Below are 13366 nucleotides of genomic sequence, written 5' to 3' on the forward strand. Positions count from 1 at the left end.
GCCTGAGGCCTCAGGAGGGTCCGCCCGCCCCGCCGAGCCCGCTCAGCGCCTGCGAATCCTCCCCCGATTCCTGTAGAGCCGAGCTGGGTCCCCTCATCCTCCCCCCGATTCCTGCAGAGCCGAGCTGGGTCCCCTCATCTTCCCCCCGATTCCTGCAGAGCCGAGCTGGGTCCCCTCATCCTCCCCTCAGCGCCCGGCTGTGCCCCTCCATCCCTCAGGATCTCCCGAAATCCGACACCCGCCTCCTGGCATTGCTCAGGCCTCCTGTCCGCTCAGATCCCACTAAATCCCCCTGTCCCCTCAGAGCCTTGGCCACCCCATCGCTTCAGGTCCTGCTAAATCCTCAGGGCCTGGCTGGATCTGTCCATCCCYTCAGGCACCACTAAATCCCCCCTGACCCATCCCCTAAGGATCCTGCCAAATTCCCCCCTGCCCTCTGAGAGTCCTGYTAAATCCTTTCATTGTCTCAGTGCTCTCAGGATTCCCCCATCCCCTCAGCACTCAGCTGGGTGATCCCAGACCCTCTGGATACCACTAAATCCTCACATCCCCTCCATATCTGCCTGGATCTCCTATCCCCTCAGATCCCAGTAAATCCTCTCATCCCTTTCAGTGTCTGGTTGTGTTCCCCCCATTTCCTCAGATCCCACTAAATGCCCCCTTCCCCATAGCACCTGACAGGTCCCCCATCCCCTCAGATTCCACTAAATCCCTAGTCCCACTTAGTGCCCCAGGACCCATCTCCTGTTGGAAGGGGAAGAGCTCAGCAAATTTTGTCAGGGCTGCCCTGACACCCTTGGCTAGGCACCATGTTCTACGTCCATTTGCTCATCAAYAAGCGGGGGCCACTGGCCAAAATCTGGCTGGCTGCCCACTGGGAGAAGAAGCTCACCAAGGCACAAATCTTYGAGTGCAATTTAGAGGCCACCGTACAGAAAATTCTCGCCCCAAAGGTAGGCTGTGACATGAGGATCTCCTGGAGAGTTCTGGAGTGGAGGTGTTGGTTTCTCATAGAGAACTCTGTTACTTCTGTGTAATAATTTGATGTTTTTGTCAAAAATACTAATGCCTGAAATTTTTTTTTAAAAAAAAATCCTTTCAGTTTGCTATAGCTCTGCGAACCTCTGGACACTTACTCCTGGGCGTGGTACGGATTTACCACAGGAAAGCAAAGTACCTCTTGGCAGACTGCAGTGAAGCTCTGACTAAAATGAAGACAGCCTTTCGCCCAGGTGTGCACAAAATTCAGCATTTTTCCATCTGTGTCCTTTACCGCTCTCATTTTAAAAGTTAATTTTTGCATATTTCTGTAATATACACATTATTGATCYCAAAGGAAACTGGACTTATGAATGCCTACTGCTGGTGTTTAGTCTGGCTTAATTTAGTGCATTTTAAGGTTCTTGACTCCCTTAACAGAAGCAGTATCTTAAGTGGGTTTACAAGAAGATGCTCAAATTCAGACTCTATTGTTAGATAATTAATTTTAATTTCTGATGACACCAACAGCATGTCTAACAGTGTCAGTGCCAGACCTGACAGCATGTTTTGAGCTCTAGCCATGCAGACAGGGAGAAGGGAGCTGAGATGACTGGATCCTTTTCCAACAGTCTCTATGTTTGTCATGCTTAGGCAACAAATGGGAGGCACTCTTGTCCAAAAAAAGCGTGAGAACATCAGTGTCTATTGCCAGTTTTAATGTGCTTTGTGACCTGGTCTGTTTGCAGRATAGTGAATAATTCCTCTGCATTATTCTCAAGGATATGATCATGGAATTATAGAATCACGGGACCATTTAGGCTGGAAAAGCCCTCCAAGASTGAGTCCAACTGTTCACCCAGCACTGCCAAGGCCACCACTAAGCCATGTCCCCAAATACCACATGCCTTTTAAATCCCTCCAGGGATGGTGACTCCACCACTATCCTGGACAGCCTGTGCCAGGGCTTGACAACCCTTTCAGTGAAGAAATWTTCCTTAATATYCAACTGAAATCTGCCGGGCACAACTTGTGGCTATTTTGGATAGATACTATAGCAACTTGGAGAGCACCACGCAGCTAGGAACAAGACACAACAATCACCACAGTGGTAACTGAGACTCCAACTAGATAGTAGTGGGGAGGAGCATCTCAGCAGAAGTGGTAAAATGCTGAAAGAGGCTATTCAGGAATGCTGCAAAATCTCTATCAGCAGAAATAGTCAAAAGTGACTATTGAAATTAACTGACTTTGAAATTAACTCTGTTCTGAGGAAAAAGTGGTATTGGATGACCTTCAGAAATCCCTTCTCACCTRAATTTTCCCAGGATTCGCTAATTCCCAAGTAATTGCAGTCTCAGTAATTATTTGATGCTGGAGAACAGTGTTATGGAGACAGAGGAGAGGAAAGGAAAACACAGTGATTCATTTGCAGTGCTGTGTAAGACTCTGGGCTAAATGTCAGCTGGGAGAATCTTCCAGGGACTTAAAGCAGCTGTTCACCAACACAAGTATTTACATATTTCAGGTCCTGTTGCAGCAGACTCTTTTGTATCTGTCTGTAAAAAATAGATCTTCTTAAGGACATGGAAACTGAAATTCTACTTGYGAGTGCCTAAAGCTTTACCTTTCTGTGATTTAGAATGGCAGCAGCCCCTCCTGACAGGTTTATAGGCTTATTATATCTACTTGGGAGAACACTACTTTTATTTTATTGATACTTATTTTGTTATGTTGTCTGTTTATTTCAGGGCTTCTTGACCTTCCAGAAGAGAACTTTGAGGCTGCTTATCAGTCTGTTACATTACCTGAAGAATTTCATGATTTTGACACACCCCTGCCAGACGTAAAGTAAATGSTCCCCTAGTTTTTATTCGTTCTTTTAGTATTTTCAGAAGTAAAAGCTATGCTTGCTGTTATCTGATCAAGACTCAGATTGGATTGTTTCAGTTTAATAACTGAATTCTCCTAAATTCTGAGCCTTACAAGGCTACAGGCACAGACGTTGTGCTTTGGTAGTTTTCCTCGGTCCTTTAATCAACAGACCTTCACAATGAAATAATGTCTTGAACTTAGACTTCAGGATTTTAAATTGTCTGAGTGAAGGATGCAAACAGCTTTCTGAACCTCAAGAGAAGAGATAAAAATTAGCATTAATCCTGAAAGATGTGGCCAGTAACCACACAGTCTTGTACTGTTCCACTGGGTAACTTCATTTTGTTTCTGCTCCATTGCTCTCCAGGGCTGGGGTGTTTTATCAGCAATAGTCAGCCTGGCTCCTGAGAAAAAGACAGCATATTTCTTAGGCTTTTCTGACACAAATCAGCATTAATGTAGAGAACTGATAAAAACCAGGAGGCCAAGGCATGTTTCTGATGGCTCTGATGCCCCGAAGGTCCAGAACAAGAGATTTCCACTGAGGGTTCCTCTGTACCTCTGCATAAATATGTTTTGATGAGATCAGTAAGGGTTTATTATTTTGTAAATATGGCTGCAATGCAAGACACTTTATTCATACACTTTRTTCAAGTGCCTCAGTGTGCTAACTCAGTAGAGGTGCCTTTTCTGCCTGCCTAAAGAGTTGTGTCRTGGTTTGAAAGATGTTTCACTAATTAGTTGCCTTCTGACAAAGGCCTGGTAGTTACCAGGGCTTGGATGGGAACAAAATCAYATAAGCCTAAGTTTACTGGCAAAAGAGTGGAAAAATATGGGGGCTTGTGATGAAATGCYAGGATTGAAGGCTGTTTAGAAACAAGTTTCTACATCCAGCTGAATGCTCCACCCTATATTTTTATAATATTTTTTTTCATCAGGGCCATTGATGTTGCTGAACATTTTACCTTGAATCAGAGCAGAGCTGAAGAAATCACACTTACAGAGGATTATGAAAGCAGTATACTTCTCTGTGATAGAAACTTTGGTGAGAGAAGTTGAGAAATTAGAAACATTCCATAATGGAAAATGTGTTTTATGTGAAACKTTGTATAGTCTGAGCCCTTTCCACRTGTGAAAAAGCTGTGATTAATAATGCATTTGTTTCATGTTTGTGCTCATTGGCCTGTCATGMTGTCTTTAGGTTTAAAATTTTGTGTAAGCAGTATAATCTGATGTCAGAGACTGAGACAAACCAAACATTTCCCAGTTTTACTAAATTARATAAAATGGTTTATTGTTTGCTCCATTTCAGGTATGTGATTTATTGCTATATTTTAAAAATTACTTGAAAAACTAGGAAATTAATAAATCTGGATTTCCAAAACTCAGGCAGATGCGCGATCAGAAATTGTGTGTTTCCCTCAGATGAAGAAGCAGATGCACTGAGGAGACAGAGCTTCTTTGAGGGCAGTGTCCTGACAAGCAGTAACAGTTTGGTAGCTGATCCCAACTCGGCCAGCACCAGTGGAGACAGATCTGTGCTGCATGAAGATGTTTACTGYTTCCAGCATGACCATTTTGGGGATGAGGACGATGCTGCAGATATGATTGGTAGGGTTTGCCACAGGCAAACAGAATCAGTTTCTTTCCACATATTTTTATTCTTATAGGAAAACAGTCAAGACAGCACCAAAGCTGTTGTTTCCAAACATAAATTCTGTGTTATTTGTTGTTTTCATACTTAATTTTTTTTCTACTTGTCGCTAAATCTGTGATCCCTTAGACACTGCCAAGTCAAATTGGTTTAAAGGCTGTATTTCATTATTTTAGAATTAAAGGCATTAAATTAATGCTTAATGTTTAACAATTTAATTTCTGTTTTCAAAGGTGTAATGGTGAAGCATTTTTATCCTTACTGTTGTAATTACAAAGGCAGCAAAGTAGCTTCTACACTGTTATGGCTCAGAGTATTTATGTAAACCTTTCAGATTTATACCTTTTAACACGATCAAGGCCCTAATTTAAAAAAAAAAAAGGTGGAAATCTCAAACTTGGGACTAATCCCCTCCTTCTTGTGCTGTTGCAGACAGCCGCACCACTGACGGCCATCTGTGGAAGCTGAGCTTGCTTTCTTTGCAGAGTATTAACCTTGACTAACATTAGGCTGTATCAAGCTATTTCATGACTACTAAGGCTTARGATGATTAAAACTATGTGTTTTGTATTTAAGAAATCCTGTTGAGGGATGAGCAAAATGTCCTAGATAAAGACATTCTTGATGTGGAGGAAGCACGTCCTTTGTCACAAGATCTGCCAGAGAACAGCACAGCCAGTGAGTTTGCAGTGTCTGCTCCATCTCACATAAACCCTCTGTTCCTGTGTTAATGCCTAATGTCAGTCACATTCAGCTTTTTGTAGTATCCTGTGCTGCTTTCCTTTCCTCATTTATTTTGCTTTTTTCCCCCTAAAATGCTTCATCCACCACTTTAGGATAATTTCATTTGATTTAGGGATTCCAAATTTGTAACTTGACATTGCTTTAAAACACCTTTATGTGACATCCTGTTGGATCTGCAATGGTCCACCCTGCTGCTCACAGTGTGATGTCCCTTTTGAGGGGAAAAGAAATCCAAATAAGGCTGTCCTATAACTGTGAACTTTCCCTGTGAGAGCTTGAAAGCCTTTTTCCAACAGAAACAATCCTGTGCTTCTATTTCTGGTTTCATATTTCTTTGACAAATGACACTTAAGTATCTCATAAAGGTGTTGTTAATCTTCTTTTGGTTTGATGTTGATGAAAGAAATTAAGCTTTGAAAACTGTTTCTGAGAAATTTTAGCTATCTTAAATCTTTACTCCCCCATCAGAGTGTTGCTTTAAAACAGAGAATTTTGGAACAGCTTTAAAGGGATAGAGTGGCTCTTGCCTCTTCTTGTGCTATTTATTGCTGGTGCTACCTGTTTCTTTTCTGTTGGCAGAAACATCCACAGTGCCATGCGCTTGCCTGGAACTGGAAACTGACAGGGATTGAAACGTAACACTTTTTCCCTAAACACTTTCTGTTGTGTGGGTTTTTCTCTAGACCGGTTCTTCTATCACTTCTACCACCCGGTCATTCTGGAATCAGTGAAGGGAAGTGTGCAGGGCAGAGTATGAGCAGGAACTGGTGAACATAATTGAGATTATAAACAAAACCACAGTTTCCTATTTCTCACTATTTTTGTCTGGTTTCACTCTCTATTGTGTAATTGAGAAATTAGTCCGTATTGTATTTTATTTTTTAATTTGGGTTATCTGCTGGGTTTTCTTGCAGTTGAGTCCGACTGTGCAGACACCAACACTAAGGACGTAGATAACCCAATGAATGAGACAATCCTTTTGCTYAATGGAGAAGGATTTGTTCTTGAACCAATTGACGATACAGGTCAGAAGTTGATCAGTTTCTTGCTGAATGTTTGCATTACTAGGTTTGGTTTTCTTCTTAGTAGTGAAAATACTTGCTAAGTATATTATTCCCATCTTAGATTTCATCTGCTCCTGCTGTCAGAGTTCCGTTTTACAGTAAATATTATACAAACCCAGTGTCAGGTTATTTATCTGAGCTCCCCAAAACTACTTGCAGTTTCTTCCATGTACCAAGTCAAGTTTTGTTGCTCTTCAGCTCTGGTAGCATTGCAAGCCTGGCCTGCTCAGAGGTGGTACTGAAAATTCACCTGAAAAACTTTTATTGCCAGTGACATAGAAGTGATCTTAAAACTTTTAAGCCTTTAGAAAATGTTGGTTTGTGAACTTTTAACAAGAGCCAAAGAGAGTTGGCTTGACTCTCTTTGTATCTCTCTCAAAGTATTACATTTCCTCTGTGAGTAAATCTAAATKCCCCCTATCACACTGGTGGCTGTTTGTGAATAAACATCCTCATGTTGACAGCAATATTTAGAATATGGGAATTTTCCATCCTGCCCAAATAATATCCAGGAAGTAATGGCTAAATAACCAATCTGTGTCTTTCTTTTTTGTTTACATCTTGATTAAATTGCTAAAGGATTAACTGACAAACACAGATATTAATTATGAGGTAATGAAATCTCTTGAGTGCATCAACAGTTCCTGGAACACTTAACTTCCTGATGGATTAAAGACAGCATATTCAGTCTTGTTGTTACATCATATGTTTCCATTAAGTTCTCCTGTTCCCAGTTCTTTAGTACAATAGCTATRTGTCTTCCACAATTAAACGGAAATTTCCTGTACAAGAGTAGAAAGAATGAAAATTTTATGGAAACTTTTGAAGGAGTGGCCTGTGCACTTGTACTTTGATTTTCAAGTCTAGGCAATGTTCAGAAGGTTGCAACGGGGTTGATTCACAGGGGTTTTAATTTTGTGTGCTTAATGTCCTAGGAATAGACCTTCAGATTTGTTATTAATATTTGCTTTATATAGCTGTCACCCAGAAGAAAAAAACAAAAAGAAAGAGAAAGTTGCTGGTGGATGTGGAGAAGGAGCTCAGCTGCAAAACCATTTACAACCAGCTCACCAACTGCAAAGACATCCTGACGACGCTGGACCTCGCTCCCCCAACCAAGAAAACGATGATGTGGAAGGAGATGGGAGGTGTGGATAAACTCCTGTCCAATCCTACACAGCCTGTRATTCACGCTGAGCTGCAAAAGGTAAAGATCAGTTCTTTGTGGGGTCTRTGCCACTGTGTAGGTTCCAGGATTGTTGCAGAGCTGTGATCTGGCTGAGAGGGGTTTTACAGACTCAGTTTGATCTGAACTCCGAGCTTGCTGCAGGTGTGCACTGGAAGCACTGCTCTGCAGTACAGCTCAGCTGTACCTGATGGTTTGCACACTCACCACTAATTGCTTCAGCATCTGTGGAGTCACGACCTTAACCTCCTGCACTCGAACAAGTAAAAAATTACAAAAGGAACAAAAGAGCTGATGTTTCATTTCACACACTGACACTTGACTGATTTTACACTGAGACAAAACTTTTTACATTTCCACCCATTTCTTCTGTACTTTCTCCTTWGTTGTATTGTTTTCGGGTTTATTTCCCCTTTGCAATCAAATTGACACATCTTTTGTTAATATTTTTCTTTAAAGGCCCATCAGACATATATTATTATTAGAATATTGCTAATGGATTTGGATGAGGTTCACTGCAGCAGCGCAGCTTCACCACTTAGAGTCCAGCTGYAGAATTACAACTCATTCTTTAAGAGGATGAAAACTGCAGATGTTTCTTTCTTTCATCCTTCCTTACTGGCTGGCTTCRAGAAAAATGATCCAAGATGCTCCTAAGATATTTTTTTCATGGAGTTAATGATTAATGTTGGACCTGCAGAAGGCTATTACCTAAAAACAAAAAAAAAAAAAGCAGATTTTCAGAGTGACCTAATTCAAATACTGAAACTCTGGGTTGCAGTCATTAATATACAGCTCATATTCATATCTTTGTGTTGATGTTTGCAAATAATTTGACATGATATTCTGAAAGCAAACATAGAAAAAATAATTATTTTCAGTTGTTTGAAAAATGCTTCAAGAATGACAGATTTAAGAGGAGAGCAAATGGAATACAGAGGGTGTCTGAAATGGAAGAAATGAGAAAAGAGCAAGATACTACAGGTAATATTTTAATTCTGTCGTGCAGAATTAGCTGTTAGAAAGAAAGTATTTTCTATTCTACATAATGTTTGAGAGACAGGTATGTAGTGTTTGTGTGTAGTATTCTACAAAGCATTACTAYTTTGCTGTTCTTTCATTTCTTAGAAGTTAAATGAAATCCGAGTCTTTTCTTCCTTGTGCWTAAGGAGATATTTTTGGTTTCACCTTTGGTTTCTCTAATTGTCTCCGAAACTTCAAAGGAAGACTCCCTTGGAAGGTAGTTCCATGCTRCTGTTGGGAATGACATTTCTTCAATATTTGCTTATTTTGGCTCTTACTCTCAAAGACTGTGAACGTGGGTGTGACTTTTGGTTTTCAGTGGGKTTTTTTTAAGGACAGTGATTTACAGTAATTGCCTCTTCAACCTTGGTTTTCTATTAATACAGAGATGCTGCCAGTAGAAGAGCCAAGTTACCTGCAGGAGCCAGCTCATTCCGAGACTGAGAAAAAAATTAGAAATGATTCCTTTATGTTGACATCACAGAATGACAGAAATGAAACCAATGAGAACTGTGGTGAAATTGTAGTGAGCAGTTTTCCTCAGTTTTAGAGACCTAAGTGTATCTATTGGTTCCACTTTTTGCTCAGGTTCCATTTAAAACATGCTAACAAATTGCTATTGTTTGGAAAGGATGCAAAAACCACTCAAGAGAGAGCATTAAGCAGCTTGTGTGATAGAAGTTTATTTATAACTACTTTGGGAAACTCTCACAATGAATGAATGATTAATTAAAATGTCTATTAATCAGTATAGATTGTGGTGTAATCACTATGTGATTAGATTAATATTAAATATGAAATATTGTAATGAAGAGATAAATATAATCTTTATAAAGGATAAAATTTATGTTTTATGTCTCATATTGAGGAAATACTTAAACAATAACAAATTTACTATCTCTGCCATCTTCACTTAGGCTGAAGGGCATTCTTTAGAGAATATGACGCTCATTAATGTTGAAAAGTGACAAAAAAGGACCTAATGGCAGTGGAAAATGTGCTCTGTGCCTGAGCTATGCCCATAGGTGTAGATTCAGCTGTAGGATAAATCCTACAGCAAGGTCCTTCCCTGTGTCAGGAAAGATATGGTAGAAATAGCAACTATTAACTCGTTTTGGAGAACTTCATTACAATAAATTCTTTGAGCAGAATGGTRTAATGAGAATTGCACTGTATGCATAAATGGTCAGGCCTAGTGATTGTCCTTTCTGTGCTCACAGGAGGATGGAGCAGCTTTCTCTGAGAGCTCCAAAAATTCCCTGGGCCAGGAAGCTGAAGCACAGCAGGTGGAGGTGCCAAAGGTGTGTGTCCTAAGCTGATGGTCCTGGCTTGTTCCAGAAGAGAACCCTCTTCTTTCTCAGAAATATTTAAAAGAGAAAAACAAAAAAAAAAAAGTATCATGAACTTGCACAGTGAGTTTTGCTTCCTGTGAGAAGGAAAACATTTCCAAGCTTGCTGGCTCTGAGGATGTTCAGGCACTCTGAAACTCAGGGCATTCAGCTGCAGACAGCAGAGGTCAAGCCCAAAATCCCAAGCCAAATATTTGAACATCCTTTTAAACCCTTGGCCAGTACAAATCCTGTCAGAATCCTAGTCCCACGGGGCAGTACCTGGTTGTGGAGCTGCTGTGACAGCACACAGGTGCCATTCTTTCCTCTGTTTCACAAAACCTTGTGTGAGCACAGAGGTATCAGAGGCACCAGATTCCCTGAGTTTGGCCTTCCAGATGCCCAGCTCCAGCTGGATTTTCAGTCAGGCTGGAACTCCTGTCCTTTTTATCATAGTGGGTACCCTGACTAACCTGTTTGTTTCCTCTCAAGGAGCAAACAAGGATCAGGAAAGACAGTGAAGAAATAAGATGGGGCAGAAGAACTCTTCGGTTACAAAAAACTTTACAGGTACCAATGCTGGATTTTGTTATTAGATACCAAAAGCTTGTGTTGATTTCAGCTGGACCATGTCAGAAAAGCTGTTCTTTCCACTGTCCATCGTGTCTCTGCCTCTCACTTGCAGCATGTGCTTTTTTGGGTATTTCTGTGGAAAATCAGGATTCTGGATGCCTGATGTGTGGTGTTCTTCCCTCCCACAGCTGCTGGAATCACTAGAATTCTCCGAATGCTCTTTTTTTGGAATGTATTTCAAAGGATCTGTGCACATAACAAATAATTATTTACACCTGAGTGTAGCCTTTAAAAACAAAGATAGGATAACACTTAGTTCTTGCCTGTGATGTCACTGGGACTCTGTAACTGAAGGATACAAGGATATAAAGGATATTCATTGTTATCATGCACAAACCATGATGGAAGTTCTCTGTTGGTGTAATGGAATTGGTTGGAATTGTAGATTGCAGTTACACATGTAGGTGCCAACTCTGTTATGGCTTTAAGATGTTAAAAGCCACTTCCATAAACACAGATGCCAAGATACCCAGAGAGGTTGTGGACTCCCCATCCSTGGAAGTGCTCATGGCACGGTTGGATGGAGCTTGGAACAACCTTGTCTAGTTGAAGGYRTCCAGGGTGGGGGAAATGTCTTKAAGGTCCCTTCCAACCCAAACCTGTGTGTGCTTGCACAATTCTATAGAAATTGGATCCTATGTGAGGCATTCAAGCAGAGATGGTGCCTCTGAGCAACTCTCTCTGTTTGGACWCCATGGGCTCCAGTTTTACTGGTGGGGAAGCTGACCTGACTGATTTCTTATTTCCCTCATGCAGCAACTGAAGAGATCAGGCGTGTGTTCCTTCAGTTTTCGGGAGCTCTGTCRGAAAAACAACCGGAAAGAAGCTGCAGCCATGTTTTACATCTTTCTGGTCCTGAGGAAGCAGTTGGTCCTTGAGCTGCGGCAGCATAAGCCCTTTGCTGACCTCATAGCCACTGCTGGGCCCATGTTTGACATGATCAGATAAACTGATCAAAATACAGCTTGGGTTACATTTTTCAGCAAGTGGTTTTCCTGGAAAGAAGGATGGAATGTCTTGTCAAATTGTGGGAGCTGAGCAGAGTTCCGTGTCCTTTACACCACCCAGCAATGGCTTGAGCAGGTGGCCTGYCCTGGGTCCTCACTATAGGGCTTATTATTAATATTTATAGTTATATGATCAGTTATATGATAGTTAAATAATATGTTAACAAAATACCACTAAAATATGTATTCTACATAATTTACAATGTGAAGGATTTTATAGAAGTCCTTAAAGCAATTTTGTAGAAGTCCTTGAAAGGTTTTTATAAAAGTCCTTCAGAACCTTTCTCAGTGACTACCTTTGGAACTTAAATTATTTTTGACAAGGCTTGTGTCTGTTAATTCTCTAATACCATCAGTAGGAGTTGTCTATTGAGTCTTAGCAAAAAAAATTAGACTATTTAAAATTATTCCTGTCAGAGAATGTTCAGTATTTCATATTTTAAGATCTAGCAGAGTACTGTTTCCAGTGTTGCTGTTATGTATTCAGGCAAACAGAGGTGACACAGGCCCTAAAAGAGTCAATAAGCAAGAAATTCTCTTTCCTAGAAATGCAGCAATTTCAGATTTCACAGAGCTTTTTAACTTCTTAACACCTTTACTCATGTGTAGACCTATTTAAAAATGGATGTTAACTGAAATATTAGTTCCTTGCATTTTTGTCTAATTTAGGGTAAATTTTGTCCCTTTTACCGTCACTTTCTGAAGCTCTTGGTCTCCAGCTGCTTCTCACCTGTGCCACAGGGATGGTTATGCCCCATTCAGGTGCTTTGGTGCTGTGGTAACATCACTATCTCTTCATGTGGAATCAATAAAAATCGAATGTTTCTTTTGCTTGGTGTTTCTTCTGAAGGATCAAATCCTATAGGTTCATCTCAGAATCATGGACTTGGTGATTTTACTTAAAATTGGAAAGGATGGGTGATATTGTCACCTGACTTCGAGGTGTTCACTCACCTCAGTGACAGCCCCACTGGACCCACTGCTKTGTGTTATTCCTGACCCACAGCATTCAGGGAGGGTGAGGTTTGGTTTGAGAGTCTAAGGGAGTAAAAATGTTTTAAAAGAGGCAAAGCATTAAAAGAGGAGGCAGGGGGAAGGTGTGGGGTGGCCACTGGCTGTGGGGGTATTCCAGCTGAGTGTCCTTTCTGAATAGGAATATTTGATTAAATAAGCAATAGACCTTTGTTCCTGTTCTATGMTGGGTTCCTTTTCTGGGTGTAAGGAAGGGAAAAGTGTCCCTTTATGGTAAAAATCTCTCAGTTTTCTGCAAAAGAAATGCTGGTTTTGGATGGGAACAGGAGCATGGCTCAGGCCAAGACTGGAACCAAGGGCAGCTCATCTTTTCCTGGGAAACGGATTTGGTATAAACCTGTCCCTCTCTCCCTGGAGCAGTGCTCCCGCTCTGCAGGTCAGAGTATCCTGGGAGACCAAGCACTGCAGACTACAGAGAGAAGGAGAAACCATTTTTCTCCCCCAAAAGCCATCAGGAATGACTCTGTCTCACAGCAGAGCTGCTGCGTGTGCCACATGGTCAGAGCTGCTCCAGTGGCAGCAGATGTGATAACTCATTAATTTTCCTTTCAAGGAGAGAGGCTGTGCATTGGATTCACCGGGAAAGAGGGAAACAAAAGGCAGCTGGGGGCAGGCAGGAATAAATGGGAGGCAGGATCTATATCTATATATCCACTGAAAACAGTCTGTGTATTGGGATAAATAAGGCACAAATCATGCAGGAAATAGTGCTGGAAGAAAGACTGASATGTATTTACCAAACAGGTTTTTCAGATCTCCAGAATAACCATGGGGGAGTGACAAAGGGAACTGGGAATGTCTGGGAAGCACAATGGGCCTCGGGTCTAGACCCAAACCGGGAG

General features: G+C 41.2%; 1 protein-coding gene across 1 annotated transcript; it reads left to right on the plus strand.

The window, feature by feature from the left end:
* Window positions 1-334: 334 nt before the first annotated feature.
* RAD21L1 (RAD21 cohesin complex component like 1) lies at window positions 335-12307 on the plus strand. The gene is made up of 13 exons (XM_057366051.1): window positions 335-953; window positions 1103-1232; window positions 2730-2829; window positions 3792-3898; window positions 4279-4464; window positions 5084-5185; window positions 6166-6276; window positions 7293-7522; window positions 8383-8485; window positions 8911-9050; window positions 9745-9825; window positions 10345-10422; window positions 11242-12307. Exons 1-13 carry the CDS (start codon window positions 810-812, stop codon window positions 11431-11433), a joined length of 1704 nt encoding a protein of 567 aa, XP_057222034.1. The 5' UTR covers window positions 335-809; the 3' UTR covers window positions 11434-12307.
* Window positions 12308-13366: the final 1059 nt, after the last annotated feature.

Source organism: Malurus melanocephalus, unplaced genomic scaffold (genome assembly GCF_030028575.1).
Source record: "Malurus melanocephalus ecotype Western Australia unplaced genomic scaffold, MMel_1.1 scaffold_59, whole genome shotgun sequence".
Taxonomy (NCBI): domain Eukaryota; kingdom Metazoa; phylum Chordata; class Aves; order Passeriformes; family Maluridae; genus Malurus; species Malurus melanocephalus.